The sequence below is a fragment of the Ziziphus jujuba genome, chromosome 8 (assembly GCF_031755915.1).
Source record: "Ziziphus jujuba cultivar Dongzao chromosome 8, ASM3175591v1".
In the NCBI taxonomy this organism is placed as follows: Eukaryota; Viridiplantae; Streptophyta; class Magnoliopsida; order Rosales; family Rhamnaceae; genus Ziziphus; species Ziziphus jujuba.
Window position 1 is genome coordinate 8293122 of NC_083386.1, and position 19052 is coordinate 8312173.

The 19052-nt window shown below is 30.3% G+C and overlaps 2 protein-coding genes across 2 annotated transcripts; both read left to right on the plus strand.

Annotated features, from left to right (window-relative positions):
- The first annotated feature begins 7797 nt into the window (after nucleotides 1-7797).
- LOC107434167 (23 kDa jasmonate-induced protein) lies at nucleotides 7798-9197 on the plus strand. The gene is made up of 2 exons (XM_016045595.3): nucleotides 7798-8337; nucleotides 8700-9197. Exons 1-2 carry the CDS (start codon nucleotides 7873-7875, stop codon nucleotides 8898-8900), a joined length of 666 nt encoding a protein of 221 aa, XP_015901081.3. The 5' UTR covers nucleotides 7798-7872; the 3' UTR covers nucleotides 8901-9197.
- A 5478-nt stretch (nucleotides 9198-14675) lies between these two features.
- Nucleotides 14676-17352, plus strand: LOC107434171 (23 kDa jasmonate-induced protein-like). Its single transcript, XM_060820016.1, has 3 exons — nucleotides 14676-14797; nucleotides 16097-16563; nucleotides 16927-17352. Exons 2-3 carry the CDS (start codon nucleotides 16099-16101, stop codon nucleotides 17125-17127), a joined length of 666 nt encoding a protein of 221 aa, XP_060675999.1. The 5' UTR covers nucleotides 14676-14797; nucleotides 16097-16098; the 3' UTR covers nucleotides 17128-17352.
- The last annotated feature ends 1700 nt before the right edge of the window (nucleotides 17353-19052 follow it).

Sequence of the window (19052 nt, forward strand, 5' to 3'; positions counted from 1 at the left end):
AAAGAAATTAAATTCAATAGAAATTTCAAAACTTTCATGGAAACTTAAAAAATTTCCATGAAAATTATGGATTTTTTGACAAAATTGTGAAAAAATTGATATGGATATTTTACCTGTTTCCACTTAATACCTAAATTTCCTTTCCACCTCACGGAAAAACCGAAATATCAAAGAAATTTCATGGAAATTTCTGATTTTTCAAACCTTGCTTAAAATTAGGAAACATTATTGTCACATCAGATTTTTGCTTTAAAGGGTAATTTATCAATCACTAAGTCAAAGGGTATAATAATCACATCTTAGTCTAATGTTTTGAAATTCATCCCTAACTACCATCCTTAATGTTTTCTTTCTCATCTAATTAACTACTTATAATAGTTCTTTGGGGACGATTTTGACTTCGACCATTATGATCATATTTATATTCTGAGTTCAAAATTTTGTACTAAAATCTTCAATCTCTCATTTATAAGAAATTATATATTAATGATGATTAGTACTCTATCTTTAAAATGATTGCATTTTTTGTTTTAAAATTAAATATTATTCTTCAATTCCATATTAAATATAATTTTTCATTATGTTATCTGCTAGAAAGGGAGAGTTCAAAATCCTTACCATCGTTATAATATATAAAGAGAGAGAGAGATTCTATGGTGTGTATATATATATATATAGAGAGAGAGAGATTCTATGGTCAGGACTGATCGGATGGAGTTTCGTGGGGAACAGGAGCAAAGCCAATGCAAAATCGGCGTTTTTTAGAAAAACCAACGTTTTTTTTATGTAGCGTCTACTTTTTTCCTGAAAGAAAAACATATATATATAAATATATATGATTATATATATATATATATATATACAGTCCGTCTATGGTGCGGATGGTCCTCATGCGGACCACAGTATTGGTGACAGTTTTTCATAGTATTGGTGATAATTTTATAAAAAACTGTCGTTAATAATATAAAAAACCGTCAGTAATACTACGGTTCTCATGCGAACCATCCTCACCATAGAATTTCCATATATATATATATGATTTTTCCTTTATTTTCTTAAAAGAATATGAATATCCAGTTCTTTTAGAAATCTTAATATTTTAAAGAATGTTCATGATCGGGTGTACTCCTAGATGCACCTTGAGGCAGAGGTTCCAAAACTACTTGGATGTGCAAAATTTTAAACAAAACACCTTAAAAACGTTCACCTCATGCTATTGAGTGTACGCCTAAGGCAATTTTTGAAACATTTAACAAGTAAAGGAAAATTACTCATTCTATTTTTTGGCCTCATCATGTATAAATCATCTTCAGATTTCAAGACGTACATGGCAAATTAACCAAATCAAATCATGGGGACTTGTAAACAGTGAATTAAATGCACCATTAACCTTTAGATTCAAGACTTTATCTCCCATTCTTAAATCTACTTATGGCGTTGTACCAGGTTTGTGGTGGCATGGGTTAACGACATCGGAGAGGTTAGATTTGCCACGCTTTTGTTCACTGTGTAACTGCACGTAAAAAATCACATCCATAATTCCTACTCACAAAAATAAGTGGGATCCACAGATTTTACATATGAATTCTATTTTTTTTTTTTTAGTAAATAAAGACTATGTGGCTTCATATCCAGAGTAATTTTGTTCGTAAACTGTGATGATGTGAAAGAGCTTTAGGTGATAAAAATATTAATAAACATTTATAATGCAAACAAAACAATACTCAAAGTTTAAAGAGGACTGCTGGCTGCACTCGAAAATGCACTTTCTAATGCATTCTCTTCATCAAATAAGTGACACAAGCCTGCTACGTTTTTAGTAAAATCAAAATATTACTATTGCCCTTTTTTCCACCACTAAGTACAAAAGTGCGACTCTCTACTTTTTTTAATATTTTTTGTTTGGTGGAAAACATTTTTAAGGTTTTATAATTACATACCTGTTGAGTTTTGTTTTAATTAGATGGGCAATGATGATTTCCTTCTTATTTTTTGATGTAATGAAGAGATTGCTCCCCCCGAAAAAAAAAAAAAAAAAGTTTAGAGCTTGACTTTTTACAAGGAGAAAAGGAAAAAAAAAAAGAAAAAAAAAGAAAAAAAAAGGAGCCTACTGCACGTGACCACTTTCAGCTTGTGCTATCGCATATATTCTTAATTCCAGCAACTTTAAATGTAATATAGTTATTTTATGCTTATTTAATTGTATCCTGTTTATTTAATTCATTAAAATTTTATTTTTTAATATATTTTTAATTAGAATTAAATAAACAAATATTCATTTAAATCTAAACAAATATTAATAAATATATAAGTTGTGTATGGTATACTTATGCAAATATTCGTTTAGCAAATAAAAAAAAAACTCAATAGAAAAAAAAAAAAAACTGATGGTAAATATTACAAAGATTAAGAACTGAAAAAAATATAAAGCCAAAAAAATGGCAATTTGGTGTATGGAAAACTAAAACACGTGCGTGGAAATTTCTTTTAGTACAAAAATCAATAAAAATGTCAATTTAGTAAATAAAAATAAAAAATAGTGGATATTTATTTGTGTGATGAGCATTTAATTTTGGAAAAAGGAATCATTCATATATAACGAAGAGTGCACAAGAGAGTGGATTTTGAGTGCAGCTAGCACTTCTCAAGTTGAAAAAGGCTCTCCAGCACAAGTAACACGTCTTTTGTTTTTCAAGCATTAATCATTTTTGTTTAGGGATGATTTGGGGGAGGTGGATTGACACTTTATGTGTAACACCCCATCCCAAAGTACAACGGAAATTTTCCAACTTTGACCGAGGTTGACCGTTGACCGTTGACCGTTGACCGAATGGGTCAAAAGTTGACTTTTTGACTCAGATGGAATTCTAGGTTGATTGAGGTACCGTTACGAAGTACACATTGGCATGAATTTGTAGACTAGTAGCACGTTGAAAACGGAGCTACGGTTTGAAAGATATGAGCAAAACAACTTGAGGTCCAAACTGTCCAAGGGATGCCCGAGTTGACTTTTTATTCATGCAAAGTTGAACTTTGACTCATGCATGGTTGTGAAGTACTCATCAATGCGAGTCCGTAGACTAGCGGCACGTCCGATTTGGACATGTGGTTTGAAAGTTATGGACCTGTAGAGTTTTTCAATACTGTATTATTTTAATATTATTTTTAAACGTGTAAAAATGTGCCACGTGTGACTTAATAAATATGACCATGTGTCACCATGTTGAGATGCCACATGTCAACCATGCTTAATACCATATTATTTATTATTGTTATTTTATATAATAATATTATTTAATTATTTTATTTTATTTTCTTTTTCTTTCTTTTTCTTTTCTTTTTTCTTTTTTTTCCTTTCCCCCACATGGGAAAAAAAGGCCACGGGCCCCTCTTTTCTTTCTTCTTCTTCTTCTTCCTTTTTCTCCTTCTTTCTTCATTTTCTCCTTCCCGTCGATATATCTCTCCCTGCTGCACATTTTCCGGCCACCACCTTGTTACACGCGCAGGCCAGAGAAGAGTGGAGGGAGGAGGCGAGCTCGGCCCTAAAATTTTCCGGCCACCGGACACCGGACGCGCCCAGATCGAGCCGATGAAGCTCGACGGCCAGAGTTTTTCTTTCTCCTCGATTTGTGTGTTTTCCGGCTAACCCAGCTCACCCCATACCTCTATCCCACCATTTTTGACCCCTTTGAGTCCATTTCCGAGGTTAGATTGCCCAAAATCCCCACCGTTTGAGAGATCCCTCAAGTTTAAACTCGGCCGAAGCTTTCTGGCCAAATACCGGCCACCACCGATTGAATTGAGCTCAGTGGAGGTCGGTAATGTGATCCTCATCTCACAAGCTTTCCATAAACTTATAATTTTTCAATTTTGGTTAACGTTTGTGTTAGACCCCCCGGGTGTCGGCTATTATTTATCCGAATAAAATATTAATTTATTTGACTGTATGTGAATCGTTGTTCTAGGAGCACATGTGCATCGTGGAATTGATCCCATGGAGGATCTTAGGTTAATTGCGTGCTCCAGATGAGTGACGCATCTTTAAAACTATTTTGGGGTGATTAATTATATTTATTTGGCGTTAAATTGAAATCTGGAATTATACTCATGTGGTGGAAAATTAATTATAATTGTGGAAAAATATTATTTTATAAGTACGTATATGTTTATTGGTGTTAAATGGAATTTTGGGTTATTAAGAAATCCCCGATTTTTATTATTGTGATTTAATTGTATTTATTACACATGAGCAAAGTACTTTCATTAATTAATTGTGTTTGGATTTTTATATTATTTTTTGGGCATAATTGGTTTAAATATTTTAAGGAAAATATTTGTTTAAATTGGTGGTTTTAAATTTGATAATTATGCCCATGGAATATTATTTGTTGGACTTTGTACTACGAGAAAAATTATTGGTATATTGTTATCGATGGTTTCGTACCGGAAATGTTAAAAGAAAATGTGGGATGTTGAATTTGAAAACTGGTATAATTTCCACGGTGATTTTTGAAAAATCGGTATGGTAATAGAAAATTTAATAATTATTTTAGACGCACTCATACAGTATTGGTGTTCTGGCTGTATATGTGGTTAGCGCGCGAGTTATTATGTCTCCCGTGAGTTGCCATTGGACCGAGGGTAGGCAAGTTTTATATAGTGCACATAGCCGTCCCCCTCCGTGGTCGGGATGACGGTTTCAGCAGCGGCGCTGTCGGGACGCCGAAGCGCCGTATGCAAGTTTCTCTCTTTAACTTCCCCGCCAGTCGGTGCTCGGGACACTGGGTATCAGAGGGCATCACTGGTATATGGTGTGGTGCGTCAAGTATAAATTTTCGAATAGAAATTTCAAACCCTAAAGTGTCCAAAAATTATTTATTATATTTTATTACATTTTATTTATATTTGGGTTATTTAATTATTATTTATTAAATTAATTGATCCCTTGATTTTCGGAAAATATGAATAACGGGTTTTGTGAAATGTTTTAAAAGGGGAACATTTCCAACGGAGTGAATAGTGAGGGTTTTGAGAGAAAATATTACTTTCAAATGTTTATTATTTATTTATTTATTTATTTGTTGGTATTAATTAAGTTCCTTTATTTGTTATATTACTAACATTAAAAGTGTTCAGTAGATAGGGTCACTCACTGAGATGATTAGCATCTCATATTTTTAAATTCCATTCCCTTAGGTGCAAGGGGTGGTAGACGTTCTTCCGGAGCGAACCTAATTTCCGTCGTGGTCATAGTTCGAGAAGTTACCTTTGTCTTTGTTAATTTCAATTGTAATATTTATTTCATCCTTATTGCATAATTTCTATACTTAATAGTACTTCATGAAGCTCTGTATACTGTCTCGGACATTTTATGTATTAATTATACACTGGATTACTGTTATGCATTTGGAGTGCTGTAAATTTGTGGATTCAACTTATAGTATTGTGGGAGGAATAAGGAGAGAAATATAGAAGTGTGTTTTCAGTGCAAGAAAATTATGGTAAGTCCAACCTTTAGGAGAGGTTCTGCCGGATTTTCTATTGGAGGGTCCGGTAGAGTTTTCGTGGGATCAGGGCTTATTTAGGGTTCCGATGGAAAATTTTGGACGGGTCCTGACATTATGAATTCGGCGCAATTATGCGGTGGAGCAGAGACAGAAGGATCGCTGTTGGTAATTTGTGTAATTCAAAAAAAAAAAAAAAAAGGTGAGAGAGAATATACGTTCGTGACATAAGTGTTACGCTATATATTTTGCATATTTTGTAGAAATCTACTTGCAACCAAACTCTTTTAATTATTATTATAAGTTCATTAGGTTAGAATTTATGTTTACTAAAAATTGTATAGATTACTCTCCTGGTTATATTAATTAATATATAATTCTTATAATCAAATTGAAAAAGTACTGTACATATACATCCGGCTACATATATATATATATATATATTATATTCAAAGAACACCATATGATGGAGACATTTTTTCCTTGTAAATCGAAATGAAATATATTAATATTAGTCTTCAGAATATCAAACTCATCAAGAACAAAACAAAGATATTTTATATTTGTGGTATTTGTTTAAGCATCTTGGTCCCCTTAGCACGAAAAATTATTCAATGGACATGGTGTATTATCTTATGTGGTGCACATGACAAATAATATAAATACATGTGTAATATCTACAACACGTGAGATTTCTGAGCCAAATCAACAACTAACACCGTTTCCATTTCCCATTCACTGTCAATATTTTTTTTTCAATAATATTATTATTTGTTATTATTAAGTTTTATCCTTTGGTTTTAGGTTTTTGGTAAAAAAAAATTATCCCATTTCTATGGTTTCTTTTTTTCAGTGACGATTTCATCAGGTTCCCATACAAGAACATATAATCTAACTTTTGAAATGGAATGAGTATTGGGCTTTTAGCTTTAGCTTCCTCAACCACTTTCTCTTTTGCATCATCCACTCTCCTCGAACCTTGAATGCATTAGATTTTCTCTTATGAATGGATCTCATAGAATAAAATTATTTTGGATTTTAGATGCCATCTCTTTCTTTCTTCTCTCTCCCCTTTCTTCTAAAAATTAATTTGATTTCTTGTTGAAATATATATTATGAGCAATTTTTTGAATTTATGAATATTTAATGGAAAAAATGAGAAAAATTAATTTCAAAAGTTTTACCGTGAGTTCATTTGTTTAGAGATTCTAACTTTGCCTTTTGTTGTTACATAATTTGGATCATTGTCTTGTTTGTGTTTGGAATGTTTTTCGTTGTTGATCAATAAGTATTTTGCACAAAATAAATATAAATTTTGAGCAATGTTAGAGCTATGGAGCAAAGTGTGAGTTTAATGGAGATGGAGAGATCTGAGCAAGAATATGTGGAAAAAAAAAAATCCGTTTCCGAAACAGAATTAATAATAAAAGAAGAATAAAAAGTTGATAACGGTGTTTGTTGGTGATTTGGTGCGTGATTAATGATATAGATGGCATCTTTTTATTTGTTATGTGTACCAAATCACATGCCAGCTGATACATGTTAAGCGCTGAATAATTTATCCCTAAGCGCTATTCTGAAATAATTACTAAGATGCAAAAATAATTATGAGTTCCACTGGCAGACTAACCGAAAAAAGAAGATTCCCCATTGGTTGAAGATAAAATTTGTGAGGTTATAATGATGAAATATTAAAGATAAGATAAAACATGGACCATTTTATCCAATAAAGGACAATCACCAATCCTTTCTAAGATTATAACTGTTTGCTTTTGTTTTTGTTTGAGATCTTAAATAATATATATATATATATATACACTCTACCTTTCCTACTTTCAGCTTTGCCTAGCTTTAAGTTGAGTGCTTCATTTTGATTAGTAGTCTTTAGCATTTAGTATATCTTGCGGTTGTATTTTATCAATTTCGAAGAGAATAACCAAAATTATTCTTGGCAAAATATTTTTATTGAGTTTAACATAGCTAATTTCAACATTTGTCTTTTATCTTTCTTATATGCTTCTTTGTTTTATATTTTTACTTTATTTAAGGCATGTTAAATAGGAATATAAATTGTTAAAATTATCAGTGCAGATAAGCAATATAAACATTGTTTTTTTGAAAACATACTTTCCAATGCTAATATATAAGCCGATGTTAAACATGTAAAATTTTTCATAAAAAAATATTTTTTTTCCTAAAAAGAAAAAAGAGTTTTATAAAATGTGTAATTGATTAACAACTGCTATCAATAGAGTTTTTGTATAGTACCACTAATATTAATTTTTATATCATATAAATAACAATTTATAATTATCATATACATTATTAATTTTGTTAATTTTTATAGGAATTTTGAAATGTTTCAGATATGGGAGACGGTTTGTTTGGTAACCCCATCACAAACGCAACTTTAGAAGGAATGCCTGATTATGAAGATAACAGGAATATAGATCGCAAAGACAGAGCTCGTGTGGCTCTCAACATGAGAAGTTCAGAGGAAAAGAGTGTGAGAGCTGTCCAGTATCTGCAGACCATGAAGGACCAATGTGATGGTGAACTTGGGGGAACACTTTGCCTACTCTATAATGCCACTGGGGATCCTATAAGGTATGTCACCCACTACGATTGGGGTAATGGACATCCCGGACCAACTCCATATCCAATGGAGATCGCCAACGGACAATGGGCTGCCTTTCTGCATGTTCCATTATCGAGGGATAAACCTTACGCTACTGGGGCCATTGTGTATGGTGGAAAGGATCCAAGAGGGGTTGATTGTGATTGGATGGTGTCATGGGACAACCCTACTGATAAAATAAATAATACACCCAAGGTGAGTATATTCATAGTACCCTTCAAACTTTCAAACCAATTTCATATATGTAATTAACGTAATTATTAGGTACACAAAGATGGGATGGATGGGACAAGATTAAGATAGTGTAAAATCTACATATATGTTTGTAATGATATTTGATTGGGATAAACAAAATCTTGGATATATGTCTAAATGGTTTAAAAAAGAATCCCATAATTTGTCCCCCAAAAAAATAAATAAATAAATAAGGTGATCCAAGTAAAAGCTTGGGTTAAAATTTTTCCACCCAGGAAGACGTTATAAAATGTGCTTTTGTTTGTTTGCTTTTTTTTTTTTTTTTAATCATTTTACAATTTCGATAAACAAAAATTCTCCAGATATACTCGGAGATCCGTGAAAAAAACCACTTCTTGAATCCTGATTATTGGCCGGCAGTATATAATAAAATGCAGGTTAGCGGCATTTGTCATGACAGTGTTAAAGACGTAGACAATCAATATGGATGCTCATTATCTGTATCCATTGGAAGTAACAGATTCCCCATACTTGTTGCAGTATTCACCCTCCAAGATGTTTGATTTACTATTGCAGTTCAGTCTAACTGCAGGCACTACAATACAACTATATATATATATTTGAAATATATTTTCAAATATCAATATCCTTAATGAACTATGATGGGCATGCTAGTTTATATGGTTTGAATAATGTCATTATGATGTTTATCATATGACAAATTTATTATAGTATTTTATCATATTAATGTCTCATTTGGTCTTATATTGTATTGGTATTGTTAAATTATTTGTGCTGCTACTTTGTGAGTCCAAAAATAAATAAATAAATAAAAGGGTGGTAATGTGTTTGGCTTTTAAGTTACATTGCAATGTACTATTTTTGTTTTTGTGTTTTTTTTTTTTTTTTTTGATAATTACAATGCACTATCTTAAAAAATGCAGCAACAAAGTTTAGCCGAAGTAATTATTGAAAAAAGGTAAATATTGTTTGGGAACCCGTTAAAATTTATCATAATTACACTTAAATTTATTTTAAGAAAAACCAAACTAAACGATGCTGATGGGTTCCATTGAGATTTTAATGAAGTTAGCCAATTGATGGCAACCGGAACACTGCCATTGGTAATATGAGTAATTCAAAACTATTATGTTGGAATTTTAAATTTTAGAATCCCAAATAAAAGAAAATTAGCAAATAATGACTTAATTTTTTACTTAATTTTTTTTGCGTAAAAGAAAATTGTTTTCTAATAAAGAAAAGAAAAAAAAAAGAAAAAGAAAGAATATAACATTTGTGACACAAGACGTACGCTATTTTGTAGAAAACTAATTGCAATGAAATTCTCTTATTATTACAATTGTATCGGCTTAGAATTTTGCCTTTAATTAGAATTGTATAGACTATTTTATTTTCCAAGTCATATATTAAAATAATAATTCTTATTTTTTAAAATCCAATTGAAATGGTGCTATGTATATATACATATATATTCATAGAACACCATATGATTGAAGAAATTAAGATGGAAATGAAAATCGCTGCAAAGGAAGAAAGAGTCTTGTTCTTAATTGCATAAAATAATGTTTCCCCGTGAATCCGTGAATGATGAATGACTTGCAGTATATTAAGATGGGCTTTTAATATCCTGCGAAGGGTTTGAACGGAACAGAAAAGATAGAAAAATACACAGAGATATAGAGAGAGTTAAAGTGTGAAGCATCAAAAAAACAAAAAATGGTAATAAAGACATGGAAAAATGATTTTTTTTTTTTTTTTGAAAAAAAGATGACAAACAATCTAGCAGAAGCACACCAAAGAAGATTAATAATACTATTTTTCTTTATTTTCTTACTTTGATTCTTTTAAATGTTTGTAGTTTAGGCTGAAATGTGCAAGTGTTTGGCTGCAAAAAAAATTGAATTACATTTGGCTCTGATACCATGATAGAACTGTTTGGTAGTAAATGGCTAGAAAATGCAGAGAAAACAGAGAGAATAAGGAAGAAAAATAAGAAAGAAAATGATTTACTTTATTAAATGTTGCTGCTTACCACAGAAGCTATTACAGGACATATATTTATAGCACTCAACCACCGCACATGCCTATTCTGTAAGATTACAGCTATAGCAAAACTGTCAACGTGACTAAGCTAACAGCTGTAGCTAACAAAACTAAGTATGTGACTCTCTTAAGCTTCTTTTTTTTGTTGACTTTCATAAGGTGACGTGGAGGGTCTAATAACACTCTAACAAATGAATTTCATTTTCCCTCGCAATTGAATTATCATTGTTGTTATTTTTCCAGTTTTCCTGAGCTTTGGATTGATTTTTTTTTCCGCGGTATTTATTTATTTATATGAAATCGGCATTGTCCCTCTAAGCTGATTGCAGTTTTATCTCCATTACTGGACTAGGAATTTCAAATCTGGAAGTTAAAAAATAATAATAATAACAATAATAAAATAAAAAAGCAAACGAAGAGAGCAAAAATGGCAGCTCCTTGTTCATCTTCATTGTTGTCGAAGGTGAGACCCAGCATCAAACGCCAAGCCCTGAGCATAACGGACACCGCCGCCGTTAGAATACGCCACCTTCTTCAGCAGCGCCAGCGTGATTTTCTTCGGCTCGGCGTCAAGGCTCGTGGCTGCAATAGCTTATCCTACATTCTCAATTATGCTGGTATAGCTATTAGTGTTTAATTATCAAGTTCTTAACTTTTCTCTTTTGCAAAAGAATAAGATTTCTATTTAATCTGGATTTTAAATCTCGTTTGGAAATTTAACATTGTAAACATACTGAAGGAAAAAAAAAAAAAAAATTGGGGAGAGTCCAAATTACATTTGATGAGTGTATAGGTGCTGTTTTTCATCGTTAACTTTTTTGTTAAATTATTGACGAAAAAGCAGTGAAACTAAAAGGTTTAAGAAATTTGTATGATTGTATGTAAACTGATGGAAAAAGGGTGTTTGAGGAATGTTTTTTTCAGTAAAACAAATGGTACAGGGAAGAAAAACTTTGACTGTTTTTTATTTTTTTAAGTTTAATTGGTAGGCTGCACAAATGGAAAACCCAATGCAATCTCTGAGGCTACACTTGTAGGGAATCAAATTCCAAATGTTAAAATGTTTGTACTGAGAAAGTAGGGAAAGAGGGGTAACAATTGAACAAATGGAATCTGTGATATGACAGTAGTATCAATGTTGGCTTTACATGCTTTCTTATAAATTTAATAGTTCAAGTTGCTTTGGCAGTTTATAATGTTGCGCCTCGCGTGGTCTTAAACCAGTAAAGTCATCAAGTGTAAGAAGAAAACTGAGGATAGCTTCTTCTTATTTGGGTTGTGTCTTGAATCTTGTGTGGGTCGCCGATCCTCATGCTAGTTCTGTTCTTGTGATCCATGGCCTTTTTTCAAATTTTTATTTTTTTTTTCCCAAATATAGCAGTTTAGGTGGTAAAATGCAAAGGAAGACAAAATGTATTTAATTTTTCTTTTTTTTAATATTAAAGATGAAAGATTAAGACTTGGATTATTGTTCGAGGTGCCCATAGAGACTTTAGGCTAATTAATTTAAAAATAAAACTTCATTGGTAGATAAATTGTCAATGCAACAATATTACCCATCTGTAACATTTGAAATGGGTTAAATTTTCGCTTAATGATGACTAGGGATGGCTGGATCGACACCTGTGGAATTTAGAGCAACCACTCATTGAAACAATGAGCCGGATGAGTTTTGGTTCTTTTGCATGGATCCAACATACCGGAATCTATGAAACTAGCTACTTCTACCTCATTCAGAACCATCATGCTAAGAACAGCCGAGCATCCCTATAGGCCTTAGACTTGCTGTGCTCTGACTCTGTCTAACTCTTCAGCAAGCCCGTCAAGCCCAAATTTGGGAATGTTCCAAAGAAGAGAATAAAATAGAGGGGCCCAAAACTAGCCCCCATCAGGAAAAAAAAGAAAGAAAAAAAAAGAGAGGGGGGGGGGGGGGGGGTAATGATTAATTTAGCAGAGTTTAAACTATTATTCATTTATATAACCCGTTTTACATTTAATTACGGATAAATGTATGTTGGAGTTTTAAATGTTAGAATCCCAAATAAGTAAATTAGCAATCGAAGTGAGTGATCAATGATCTAATTTTTTACATTAAAGAAAATTTCTTCTCTAGGAAAGAAAAGAATAATTAAAAAAAAAAAAGGAATATAACATTTGTGGCACAAATTACCACATAATGTAGGCTATTTTACATATTTTGTATTAACCCAGCTAATTGCAACCAAACTCTTTTATTGTTACAAGTGTATTTGCTTAAGAAATTGGCTTTAGTTAGAATTGTATAGATTAATCTCCTAGTTATATTAAATAATAATTCTTAGAATCCAACTGAAATAGTACTATATATTTTATCAAATTAAATGCACTATATATATATGTACATCGGGCTATATATATCCATAGAACACCATATGATTGAAGAAATTAAGATGGCTGCAAAGGAAGGAATAGTCTCTTTCTTAATTGCATATAAAAATGTTTCAGTATATTAAGAGGGGCTTTTTTTATATTATTATTTATTGATAGCATAATCAAAGGTATTTGATTTTATGAATGTAATTACAAATTAATTAAGGAAACGAATCCAATAAACACTTCACAGTACGTATACGGCAAGTTCATTCATTGTTCACCGGAGAGACATTTATACACATTTATAAAAATCTTAAACATTTATAAATTATCAACATATTTAAACTATAAAAATAATAAAATATTTACGTTATATTAATAAATATTTATCCATTATATAAATATTTAAAATATTTATATTTAGTTTATATTAATTTTTAACCGATCAAATAATAAAATTCCATCACTATGTAAACATTCTATTTATGTAAATTAATTAATAAACATATTAATAGAATTCTTGGTGCCCCGGAAGGAATGGAAGCATATAGATTTGGATAAATTTATGTTTAATTAGTTTTTATGTCAAAGAATGCATATCTTTTAGGATTAATAATTCTCCTATTTTAAAAAATAACAGATCATTTCTAAAACTTACCCAAATAATAATAAACATCAAATATAAAATTGATAAATCTTTAAAATCTAAAACATGATGCATTATCTACATATCTAAACTATATACATATGAAATAATTTAAAATTTTTTAGGTTATATTAATAAATATTTTACACATTATATAATATTTAAAAATATTTATATTTAGATTATATTAATTTTTTAACCAACCAAATAATAATATCTCATCACTTTATAAATTTTTTCTTTTTTTCTTTTTGGTAAATCACTTGATGAACATCTTCATAAATTTCTTGATGCCCTTAGGCGGAAATAATGGAAGGAATGAATATAATAATATTCCATACGATTAGATAAATTTATAATTTCTTGGTTTTATGTCAAAGAACATATATTCTTTAGGATCAATTGTTCTCCTATCTTAAACAATAATTATTTATAAAAAACTTAAAAAATAGTTATTCCTTTTCCAAAACCCCTTTTTTTGTTGGCAAGAATTCTTTTCCAAAACCTTAAGGAACAATTATGCCGTTTTTTTGTTGGCAAGAATTATTTTCCAAAACTAAAGTAATAGTTTTTTCCTTTCCAAAACCTTAAGGAAAACTAAAGTAATAGTTTACTCCTTTCCAAAACTTTAAGGAAAACTGAAGTAATAGTTTATTCCTTTCCAAAACGTTAAGGAACAATTATGCCTTCACCCAAAATATGATAAAAATTAAACACAAAATTGATAACTCTTAAAAATCTTAAACAACATATACAGTATCTACATATTTAAACTATATATACAAAAAATATTTTAAAAATCACATAAAAACAAAAGTATATATAGTAAATTAAATTTAATATAATAAGTTACATTTTTAAACATTAATAGATTTAATTAAAATTTTTGAAATAAAATTACAAAGAGTATAAACATAAATATTCAAAATTTCAAAAGAATATACAGAATAATTAAAAAATATATATATATATATTTATTTATTTATGCCGTATATTATATTTAATCCAATGGCATAACCAAGCATAGGAAAAAAAAAAAAAGGTTTAAGATTCCTATTCCTTATTTTTTATTCACTGGAATGACTATTCATATTTCATACTAAACGTATTATAAAAATAATTATTGAGAAAAAAATTTAATTACGATTTCCACTACATTAATTAAAAAAAAATTCTCTATTATTTGATTATAAAATTTGTAAAGATCTAAACATAAACCACTATAAAAGACAAAGATAAACATGGGCATATTTTGTCTTTATATTTGTAATTTCCTTTTGTCTATAAGTAAGGACACTACTTTTGGTACCTCGTGCTTAATTTGTCTTGCCATCTCTCTTTTTGCTCATTCTCATAGAGTACCGCTGATATCTGCTTAGGTCTCTCTCCACCGGTAAGGTAAATAGTAAGTACTGTCTCGTACCTCGATTTACTTTTGATGCATGGGGCTTTAGCATTGATATGTCTTGTGGTTGTATTTTGATGGTTCTGAAGAGAATAACAAAATATTATTCCTAGTAAAATATTTTCATTGTTGATGACAAGTTTAACATAGCTAGTTTCAACATTTAATTCCCTTTAATTTTCTTATGTGGTTGGAATGTTTTTCTTTGGCTTCTATTTTTTTTACTTTGTTGAAAGCATCTTCGTGAAAATGTAGATTGTCAAAATTAAGATGCTACACAAAGTGACGTAAACATTGTTTGTTTGTTTGTTTTTTTTTTTTTTTTTTTTTTTTTTTTTTTTAAAAACAAGAATCTTTCCAATGATAATATTTAAACTAAATGTTAAATTGATGTCAGACATCGTGAGCTTAAAGTCAAAAGTTTCTCATTTTTTTCTGAAAAGAAAAAAAAATGATAAAATATGTAATTAATTAATAATTACAAATAGATTTTGTACAATATTATTGAAAAATATTTTTTAAATAAATTGATTGTCTATTCATAGTATCTAGATATCAACGATATTGATTTTTATATTACACAGATAATAAATCTATATTAACCCATTAAGGATAATCTTTAACCATTAGAATAGAAATGTGGATTTTAATGATGTAGACGTTGAAGAGCTTGCTGTATAGGTAGCACCAATGTCTACTTAATAAAGAGCCGATACAGAATTAGTTTTCAATTGTTATTGTCTAAAACACAATTAATTAATTATGTGCCTTTTTTATATGTATACATATATATATATATATATATATATATATTTTGCTGATATATATTGTCCAACTTTCTACAATGAGAGACTTTCTCCTCAATGATGTCTATTTTGGTTCTTCCACATTAGCTTAACATAGCTAGTTTCAACATTTATCTCTGGCTTAGATTTTACTTTATTTAAGGCATGTCCAATAGGAATATGAATTGTTAAAATTATCAATGCTATATAAGCAATATAAACACTGTTTTAAAAAAATACTTTTCAATGCTAATATATAAAATGAAAGAGAAGCCGATTTTAGATATTGTAAGTTTAAAAGCAAAATTTTTTCATAAAAAAATATTTTTTAAAAAGAAACAAAAAAATATATATAAAATATGTAATTGATTAACATCTACTATTACTAGATTTTTTGTATACGACCATTAATGACTGTTAAATTTTATATCACATAAACAGTAAATCCTAACTATCATATACACTATTAATTTCGTCAATTTTTAAGCGAAATTTGAAATGTTTCAGATATGGGAGACGGTTTGTTTGGTAACCCCATCACAAACTCAACTTTAAAAGGACTGCCTGATTATGCATTTGAAAACAATATAGAAAGCAAAGACAGAGCTCGTGTGGCTCTCAACATGAAGAATGCAGAGGAAAAGAGTATGAGAGCTGTCCAGTATCTGCAGGACATGAAGGAACAATGTGATGGTGACCTTGGGGGAACACTTTGCCTACTCTATAATGCCACTGGGAATCCTATAAGGTATGTCACCCACTATGATTGGGGTAATGGACATCCTGGACCAACTCCATATCCAATGGAGATTGCCAATGGACAATGGGCTGCCTTTCTGCATGTTCCATTATCGAGGGATAAACCTTACGCTACTGGGGCCATTGTGTATAGTGGAAAGGATCCAAGAGGAGTTGATTGTGATTGGATGGTGTCATGGGACAATCCTACTGATAAAATAAATAATACCCCCAAGGTAAGTATATTCATAGTACCCGTCAAACTTTCAAACCAATTTCATATATGTAATTATTAGATACACAAAGATAGGATGGATGGGACAAGATTAAGATAGTGTAAAATCTACATATATGTTTTTCATGATATTTGATTAGGATAAACAAAATCTTGGATTTATGTCTAAATAGTTTATGAAAGAATCCCATAATTTGTCCCCCCAAAAAAAAAAAAAAAAAAATAAGGAGATCCAAGTAAAAGCTTTGGGTTTGAACTTTTCCACTAAGGACAACATTATAAAATGTGCTTTTGCATGTTTGCCTTTTTTTTTTTTTTTTTTTGGGGGATCATTTTACAATTTCGATAAACAAAAATTCTCCAGATATATTCGGAGGTCCGTGAAAAAGACCACTTCTTGAATCCCGATCATTGGCCGGTAATATATAATAAAATGCAGGTTAGCGGCATTTGTCATGATAGTGTTAAAGACGTAGACAATCAATACGGATGCTCCTTATCTATATCCATTGGAAGTAACAGATTCCCCATACTTGTTGCAGTATTCACCCTCCAAGATGTTTGATTTACTATTGCAGTTCAGTCAAAAATCAATATGCTTAGTGAACTATGAGTTGGGCATACAAGTTTATATGGTTTGAATAATGTCATTATGGTGTTTGTCGTATAACAATATTTGTTATTGTATTTTATTATATTTGTGTCTTATTTGGTATTGTATTGTATTTGTACTGTAAAAGTATTTATTCTGTTACTTTGTGAGTCCAAAAATTAATAAATAAATAAATAAAAGTGTGGTAATGTGTTTGGCTTTGAATTATATGACAATGTACTATTTTTATTATTATTATTATTTTTATTTTTATTTTTATTTTTTTGGTAACTAGAATGCACTATCTTAAAAATTACAGCAACAAAGTTTAGCTGAAGTAATTATTAGAAAAAGGTAAATATCATTCAGGCACCTCTCAAAATATGTCATAATTACACTTATTTATTATTATAATAAAATAAAAAAACAAAAAAAACAATGCTGCTGGGTTTCATTGGGATTTTAACGAAGCTAGCTTATTGTTGGCAACCGGAAGATCGTCATTGGTAATTTGAGTAATTCAAAACTAGTATGTTGGAGTTTTAAATTTTAAAATTCCAAATAAAAGAAAATTGCAAACAATGACCTAATATTTTTGTGTAAAAGGAAAGAGAAATGCTACTTACACTGTAGAAAAATCTCTACCAAGTTCCATAATTTTTAAATTCCAACAATGTCCTTATTAAATGTTTTTCATTTTTTATTTTTTTTAATGAATTTTATCAAAGTGTGTCTCTCTACTTCGTCTTTCTCTTCTATGCTTCATTGCCAGAATTTCAACAAGTAGCATTGCCGACGAGCCATGGTGGACCTTCTCCGATAAGGCTTCTTACTCTTGACCCAACCCTAGCTCTAAGCGAATGACGATTCTCTTTGCCTTCTCCCACCTTGGCTTTTTCTAACTCTCTCTTCTTGCCCATCTCAAGCTGTTTTCAATAGTAAGCTATTTTTTATTATTTTTTATTTTTAATTGATTCCCTATGTGAAAAATATGTTGCCTTGGGATGAGTTGAGGAAGAAAGCCTTTGAACAGAGGGTAAAATGATTAGACCCAATATTATAATGGCCATAATAGTCTCATCTCTAAGTTGTTTAAATTCAGCTAATATAATAGCCAAGCATGGCAGCAATAGTTGGTGGTCTGGTGACTGCACTCAGCAGGTCGACGGTGTTATTGCGGCACCAACAAAATAGTAACTGATTTGTAATTATTAGGAAGAAGAAGACCAAAGTAAAATTTGAATTTTGAAAACTAAAAAAGGAAGAATACATAATGGATATTTTGGTCATTTTAATTGTTTATGAGATTGTATGAAGCTGTTTTTGCATTGCAAAAAGAACTACTCAAAAGAAAATTGTTGTCTAGTAAAGAAAAGGAAAAAAAGAATCTACATTTGTGACACAAGACGTACGCTATTTTGTAGAAAACTAATTGCAACCAACCTCTCTTATTATTACAAAGTTTTTCAGCTTAGAATTTTGTATTTAATTAGAATTGTATAGATTATTTTATTCTCCAAGTTATATTAAAATAATAATTCTTATATCTTAGAATCCAATTGAAATGGTGCTTTATATAGTCATAGAACACCATATGATTGAAGAAATTAAGATGGAAATGAAGATCACTGCAAAGGAAGGAAGGTTCTCGTTCTTAATTACATATACTAATGTTTGCCCGTGAATGCTGAATGTCTTGCAGTATATTAGGAGGGGCTTTTAATATCGCTGTGATGGGTTTCAACGGAACGGAAAAAGATACAGAAATACACAGAGAGATAGAGAGAGTTAAGCAGTGAAGCGTCAGGAAAAAAAAAAGAAAAAAAAAAAAGTGGTAATAAAGATATAGAAAAGTGGTGTTTTTTTATGGTGGAAAAAAAAATTGACAAACAGTACAG